The 8,440-nt window shown below is 43.0% G+C and overlaps 1 protein-coding gene across 1 annotated transcript in view; it reads right to left on the bottom strand.

Moving 5' to 3' along the window:
* The window catches only part of T265_13797 (hypothetical protein), a gene marked incomplete at both ends in the record, with an annotated part of 19,984 nt that extends 13,000 nt beyond the window's left edge, over positions 1 to 6,984 (bottom strand). Inside the window, one exon of the mRNA XM_009170545.1 lies at positions 6,697 to 6,984. Coding sequence (XP_009168809.1) covers positions 6,697 to 6,984 — 288 coding nt within the window. The remainder of the gene's footprint in view (positions 1 to 6,696) is intronic.
* Between the last annotated feature and the right edge of the window lie 1,456 nt (positions 6,985 to 8,440).

Genomic DNA, 8,440 nt, shown 5'->3' with positions numbered 1-8,440 from the left:
ATATATATGAATTTTAAAAATGCATTTACTATGGAGGAAAAAAGTGCGCTAGATGTCGCGAGTGACCGATTTAAGACATCCTAGTAAAAAACCAAACAATTCTCAAGTTAGATCACCAAACCAGTCACCCATACTTCCTCACTCAGTCCACACACGTAGCTGGTATATATTACTTCTGCAACAGTGAACACCAGGAGCCATCGACAGAGACTAGCCCAGGCACTTCCAAAGTAAACAAAAGTCATTTCGCGCTGTGCATTGGTCATGCAGAAAAGCAAAAACCTGAACTAAGAGACAAATAATAGGTTGTTCAGAGGGGTACACTCTAAATGTGACACGAAGGTAGGACCAAAGGAATAGCGACGCCTGACTTATTCACACTAAAGCCAACATGCCTCTCCTTCATACACCAGTGACAAAAATAGGAAGCAGAAAAATGATTCGGAAGATGAAACTGAAGTATAAGAAAGACACAATAGTTACGTGTTTTCAGGATGGTAAAATGTGAACTCTGTGGACAGAATCGATGCTAAATTTGTGCATTTTTTTCGTGTCCTGCACATGTCCCCCGTGGGATCCAGTTCGGTTTCTCTTCATCTTTCGTCTTCTTTTTACACTTGGAGAGCAGTTAACATTGTTGGTCAATTTGAGGTAGATGAGCAATGGTTAATAAAGCAAAGAGAAGTGAGAGAAATGATTACGGCTGTTCGGCCTTTAGGGCAAGCGGCGAGAAGAATCTCCTTCCAAGTGTACTTCAACCACACGAATGTTGCAAGCAAAAGCACACTTGACAGACACCTCGGATATAGCAGCCACTTCACGAAATCACATTTCTTTTGCTCGTTTATTTCGGTTCACGTCCTTTTAGTGATAAAGAAGTTCCAGTTACGGTAGCAGTTTATCACACAAACACTCTCGAGTCATATTTGCGTGTCAGCTGTGTCTTGAGGTTCTCTGGAGAACGACCGAAAAAGTCAAAACAACACTCACACGCTTCTGTTAGCAAGGGTCTAAGCTATTCGCAGCAATAAACAATGTTAGTTGTGGAAATCAATTTGAAACATCACAAACGGGAGATTCAGCTGGGTTCTAGGTGACTCCATCACAAAATCAAATTTGCTTGCAAATGAGTGTATTTCGCCAATTTGACAACTGTTTTAAGGGAGTCAAGTTTACCTGAACCAAATTACGGAGAAAATCAAAACATGTGTCTAATCCAGTGGAATTTTCCAAGTGATCCCTGGGTAGCCGTTGCAGAATACTTGCTGTTCGCCGAGAGGGTTCAGAACGATCTTTGCCCAGCGGGTATCTATAGGATTTTTTTTGTTTTTTTGGGGAATATCCACCATCCAAAGTTCAGCGCGATTTTGCTCCCTGAGGAGTGACACTAGGCCCCAGGAAGCTGACCAACCACCCATAATGCAATATAGGATCACGTGACGATTTGGAACGATATGGGTCCAACTCAAGGCCACACTAACCTGTTTATCATAGCCAAACAATAAACTCAAATAAGCACTGTTATGACGAGGTAAATGCTGTGCTTCACCTCACGCTCTAATGGATAACATCCGGCTTAATCTGATGCTTTAGAAAGCTGTTTCTGTAGTACCGCGTGTTATGCAGTAATTGCTTATTGTAGCACGTTCTGCGTCGGTTACCGATCCCACTGAAAAACAGGATACAAGTTGATTGGGTTTCACGTATGGGTAGACTCCAAGCACACCGTGATTGACAGCAGGAGATGAAAAATCCACAACGGGTACAGCTTCGAGAGAGATGAATAACACCAGAACGAGCCTATCGTCAATGTCATGACCTCCCAGCTCGGATTAGCTTGATTTCACCGACAGGACCGGGTGCGTAAAAAATCAACTTTCGGCAAAACACTGCTTTGAGAAGAATACACCTCCCTTAGGTCAGTGGTATATTCGTTGAGCCAGGTAATTTGGACGCACTTCCAATTTCAAAGAACTGATGGTGTCACCTCGAGTGGTGATGGAACGTTAGCAGCCAAACAGCCCAGCTTAGCGAATAAACTAACGGTCAACATTACACCCTGCTTAGGTCAACTGCGGTTAGGTTGCTTCGTCAACTCCCTTTCGGGTAGTATAGATCAAAATGCACTCGGTTCAAACCGCGAGGTGTTGCTGCAAGACTGAACTGATATTTCAGAACGTCAAAACACAATTAACGAAAGCAACGAAAGTTCACAGCTGACAGTTGCGCGCAGCTTCAACACCCAACTATGAAAATTGCTCAAAAAGATACTTCTTTTCCAAAAAGTAAGTATCCAGAAATGTCAAATATTCACCAAATCTAAAAGGTATAAATGTGAATTTCACACTAGGAGAGAGTCAATTGATGCTGATTCACTGAGAATTCCTATCCGCCGCTGCTGCTGGTATTAAATGAGGATCACATTTATAAGGCACTCCTGAAGGATTAGAATCATAACTGGGACTTATAAGTACCCCGACTACTTACAATATGTAAGTAGTCGTTCCATTGTAAGAAAGCTCCAGGTAGGCAGTACCCCTGAGGATGGGGGAATTTCAGCAGTTCGGATTCAGAGGCAATAACCGGACAGAGGAAAACGGTTGGCCGTAACGGAAAAACACCCAGACCCATGCAGTTGGCTGGAAGCATCAAACCATATTTCCCCCGCCCAGTAAAACTCTGGAAAACGAGCAGTAATCAACCCATGTACTGATGCAACTCAATTTGGTTTTCATGAGAGACTCAACTAAATCCTTCGTTTATGATATTCTACAACTGGATGTGCTGTACACAGGCCGCCTCATATTTCATTTGGCTGTTTGGACAGAGTTGTAGGTACTGTTGTCTGTGAACCTATAAACCGGAAGAAATAAGATCGATGGGCTGATTCGCAGACGCGTCTTTATAGCTCTCAGCCAGTCTAAGCATGTTGGCATTGAAGTGAGCACCTATGCCCTATTAAAGGTGAAGTGATCATGTCATCCATCAATTCCTTCACATCTTAGCATAACGTTGCAATTCCCACCTACTCATTGATCAGTTTTGAAAGACGACTACCTTCCACAGTGGTGCAAAATGTTGCTTACAAAGCAGTGACCCCAACCACGGTAGGACGGCTAGTTGTGAGGATTTCGACAAAGTCAGGAAATGATAAACATGAAGTTGAAGCAACCGAGGTAAATTTCACGAAAGGTATTGTCGAAAGGAATCGTAGGTCCAGAAAAAGTGCTCACCTAAACGCTGTTAGGTGTGGGAATCACGTTCTTGATCGCTAATTCCCCAACCTTGTCCCTTACTTTCAGTCTTTACAATTGCGTTCTCTATTCGGCCTTGTATGACGGAGTACTAGGATGTTGGGGCTGATGATGACTTTGTCTCTGGTGGCATACAAAAGATCGTTCAATGACAAAAAATATTCTATGATAACCAACCGATTACGAAAGAACTCGAGCTAAATTTTGCCCTTTTCTGAAAATGCTGGTGAAATGGAGGGTGACTTGGCTGAACTAAGAAACCCTACGGAAATCCAGCTGAACATGGTTGCTACGAGGAGTTATTATTGTTGTGTTAAAGGTGGAAAGGACCAAACAAGGCTCGTGCCGAAGTGATGTTACAATAGCATTACAGCCAAGAAACGGTACTGCTTCTGCTTCATATTCTGACTGGTATTCAATACACTCGAGAATACTGGCTCCTAGCTTAACAGAAATAGGATTAGCGTGACTTAGCGTAATCACCAAAACTGAAATATGGAAACAGATTAGAGACATGAGTTTCCGTAGTAAATGAGCATGACAATCCGCATGCAAAAAACATGATAGGTAAATCATCGAAAACCGCATTCAGGTTAACGAAGTTTCCGTCATTGGTTGTATACTTAGAGGAGGAACAGTCCCCTGCTCTGGACAAAATCCATCTCTTCTCTTGAAGAAGCATGCTACTCATAAGCTTCTTGAAAACTAGTCGATACACAGCGAGATTTCGCAGTTCTCGGGGCTCTTAAGGTGGGCATAGCCCCCACCTATCGTCAACGCACAAAAACAAAAGAAGCAGTTGGAAGTAGCTTCAAAAAAGGAACCACGGGGTCCTTTTCTCTCAAAGAAGAAGTGTTAATCTTTTGGAAAAGACGACCCCATCGATACAACCCCAAAATACCACGCAAGTGAATTCTGCCTATTCCATTTAAGGCAGTATGTTATGGAGTTGCCATTCACTAGGAATCCGGCTCCAAAATGCTGCAAGTAGCCAGACTGCGAGTACATTTCGTGAAAAAGGCGATGAAGAACGGTAAGGTGGTATCGACCTACCGTGAGATGGCATTTGGGCGCTCTGTAACTGCACAACACGTTCTACTGAACTGAGAACAATGGTAAGCAAAAGTATTTAGTACGTTTTGCTTATTTGGTAGTTGATCGGGTGGTTGTTGATCTGTTCGGTAATTGGCTTGCAGACGTTTCATCAGAATCCGAGGTGAGCTCACCAGTGGGATGTGCACTGATGCTGTCCCCTCGCATGGTGACGAAAACACACAAAAAACATGAGTAACGAAGACAGCCTTTGTGCAGTAACATGTAGATGTGTTGGATTTTCACGGTACATTTTAACGGCGATTTACATTCAGTTATTGATCAAAGGGAATATCTGATATTAACGGCGTAATGAGGATATGCTCTTAGTGTGCTCACTACTGAAATAATCATTTTACTATGGTCTGGGATGTAAACCCAAAGGCTGTCGTAATCATATTGCCGCTAAGCGTTGTGGACACTGACATTCAGAACATATTCGCCTCCGAAACATGATTAGTTGTTTTCTATAAAGCTGATTCAACTTATTTCACCGAAACTTCCTATGGACGCCCAGGCTCCGCTGAAGTGAGAGTGGGGCCACAACAGCTGAACAGAGAAGTTTGGACTCAACTCGATGTGACAACCCTCATAGGGTCGATGATAACCGTATAAGCGTATCAGCAGAAATAGCCCGATACATTGAATATCCTACCACGTGGAGCATGGTGAGATAACTGCAGAATATTCAGTCAAACAACACTGCAAACAAGAGTATCGCCTGAGATCTAACCGAGTATCAGGTTTCCATAACCCAAATTTGCGAACCAGGTTTGTACACAAGTTTGCAATTAATTGGTAGGTGTTACTCAATTTTTTGGGCCCATTGGACCCTTCCGAGAAAATCCACGGGAAAACTGTTAATTATTAGTTTTCCATCTTTGGAAATAGAGTGAAAGACATGACAAAATGAATTCTTTATCTAATTATGTCGAGACACTGCAGTCTATCTGCGAATCGTAAATCGCCGCCGATTCGAATACTGAACTACTTTTCATATCTCCAGAATGTAAAGGTGTGCCCTAGGAATAAAATCAACGCAACGCTCACAGTGGGGACAAGCTTCCCCGGTCCTGCTCATTTTGAAGACATCATCAGGCAGTCATTCAAGCACTGCTAAAAAGTTTGAAAATTCGGAAATCCCGAGGCTCTTGAGATTCATATTGTTTACGGTGGTTAACAAATCGTTCAGCTGTAGCGCCTTTTCGGTGCATAAATGCCGTACCACCAAAGGGAAGCATGAGGGCCGGGATACTGCCAGGGTGCCAAGCTAGACAGGGGAAGTCGACAGGCAGAAGTCGGGTTCGAACCACGGGCCTTCCGGTCAGTGAATTCGCACTCTAACCATTTAGACATCTCGGTTGTACCAGTTGCACGACAGCTACACACCAAGAGGATACCGCGGCTGGCATGTTAAGTTGCATGATGAGAGCGATAGCTAAATTTAGTTGCACGAGTCTCAGGAATGAGAAAAACTTTAAAAAAAGACAAATGCACAAAGTATCCTAGAGGGTAGTGAGTCCGTCTAGTTGAGCTTCAAAGAAGGTTAACGATAACGCTTAGCCGATTCAATCTTATCCTAGTGTCCTTAATGAGCAGTCTTGCACTAAATCCTGAAAAGCTGTATAACTCATGGGATAATTAAGCCATGAAATAAACAGACCGAATGAGCCAACAAGCGTTGAAAGATCTGAAGCACAGAACAAAACCCTGTAGCCATATCACCCTAGTAAGCAACTGCATTGATGGGACACGCACGTCTGACCAATCCGGACTAAGCAATTGTCTTCGTTTCACATGTACGACCAACTGTAGGTGTTCTGTCGGCGTTGCTTCAATCAGTAATCCAGGAGGTCTTAATGCATCCACAACAGACACCCGAACTTTCTACTAACATGTCTTCGTCTATTGGTCCCCTTAAGGTCCATTGAGTTTATGGTGAATCATCTTGGAGGACAGGTTTTTAGTTAATAGGGCAGAGAACAACACCGATCGAAACACCAGGTAAGTGGCAAACAAGAGTGGAAGAATAATCAAAAATGACGTTGGTATTCTCTCAGGTCAGCAAAGGGCAACCGAGGCAATGATCTGAGTGCTCGGTCACATTAGCACGTGTCCGTACGAATCAGTTATGAGCGTCAACTTGGAATAGACAAAAAAGTGTGTATATACATGCTACACAAACAAAATAAAGCAGGACCGTTGGAAAGTAAAGAAGAGATAGCTTCCGTTTCGGGTGGAAACTGATGCCTAAATACCGACACATTAGAGAAATCTTATTTTACTAGTTATCATGCGAACAACACAGATAAGTCAAAGAATGTGGGCAAATTTCTTTCCAGGAACTCACCTCAGCAACTGCCGGATAAAATGGTCTGGAGTGAGCAGCATAAGAAAGAGATCGGGATACCAAGTATCTGAAAGGCATTGCAGGCTTCGAAGCACGAAATTTTTCGAAGCTACGGTTGCCTGGAAATAAAGATGAAATGAGAGGATGAAGACCAGGTGGCATGAGCGGATCGTCAACATCATTCTCGCGTAGAGTAGTGGGGCGTCGTGGCTTCCTGGCTACGGTGGCCAGACTTGCAAGTTTCTTTGCATTGGTAGACCAAATTTGACCAAAATCTATTGGAACAAACTACAAACACCCGGACACGAAGTAGCACGGATGAAAAGATTGTGAAATTATAGCATGAAAGTAGGGTGTAAACGACCAGTTGGAAATTGTTGAGCACCAGCGGTAAAGAATTGGATGGGCAGAGAACCATATGGGAAATCAAAACTGAGAACGGGTCAATAATAACCAAGTTGCAAACGGAAACTACGATTTTTAGAGGGCTAGAGAAATCGGGTACTCAGAAAACCAGTAAAGAAATGGCAGTGTGATTGGAAGGAGGGAAATCAAGATTGCGCAAGTATAACAAAAGTTCCAAGAAATAAGTTCTCGGCAAAAATCGCTGTTTAAGGCGCAGCATGGAAGTGTACCTATGGAATGACAGGGTAGCGCTACTCAGCAACAAGACTTTCCCCCTCAAACCAACGGTGGCAGTTAACACATCAGCGATTTGTCCTCAGAAGTGATCCAACTTTCCGGAGTGGAGAAATCTGGTCTACACCGTACGCATGCGCATTACTTAAACAACAGCCACCACGTACAGGAATCACTAAACGAATGTTTGCTTAAAAGTAACATAATCGTCACTACCAAAGACAGCAACATCAGTGTTGACACTGATGCTTCAAAGTAACACAATTACCCTCCTTGGCCAGCTTCATGCAACTGTATTAGCGTTTATTGTAAGTGCGACGAAAACGCGCCATTCCTATATCGTAAAAATGAGTCAGTTAGCTGTAATATATTTAGAATGAACGTGGATTTAGTTGACAATGACAGTCTGGCATGCAAACGACAAACTATGGACCAATAAAAAGACAAATATGTCACTGATCTGATCGGAACATAACTATCTTTTTAAGCAAAAATTCACTTTAAGCAGTACGTATTATGCTCAACAAGTGGTTGATTGGTTCATTCGATTAGATTTAATGAGGACAGCCAATCGTGTTCGAGTTTGACGGGTAAATAGGGTGGCATAAAAACCTCATTCGACAATAGTTTGAACAGGGAATATCCAAAGAAGCGGGAGTTGGTGAGTTATTATTGGTTTCCGTGTTGGTATTATAAAAAGATGTAACATTTTTCATAATTTTGCCGTAAGAATCACATCCGAAGAGAACGTATAGAGGCGAGGAACAGCTGGCTGAGATGGAACCAATAGAAAAGACATCCCGATTAGATATTGGATACAAAATAGGTGGGAAATGTTCGAAGTAACCTATGCAAGAGGTGAGAGAGCAGCAAGTTAAGTTGGGACTTTCTGAGCGAGTGGGAAAAAGGGATGGGGGAACAGTAAAAAGCACTAGAAAAGGCGTAATAACGATAATTACAATCACAACAATAATAACAATAGTTCAGCTATAGCTTCTTCCTCTGCCTAGGTGCCATGCCACCCGACGGAAGCACAAGGGCTCAGATGCTGTCAGCTTGGCCAAGCCCAACAAGAAGTCGAGATGCAGAGGTCCGGTTCGAACCA

The sequence above is a fragment of the Opisthorchis viverrini genome (assembly GCF_000715545.1).
Source record: "Opisthorchis viverrini unplaced genomic scaffold opera_v5_110, whole genome shotgun sequence".
Taxonomy (NCBI): Eukaryota; Metazoa; Platyhelminthes; class Trematoda; order Opisthorchiida; family Opisthorchiidae; genus Opisthorchis; species Opisthorchis viverrini.
The sequence above is the reverse complement of the archived record's forward strand: the minus strand, read 5'-3'. Positions and strand labels throughout refer to the sequence as shown.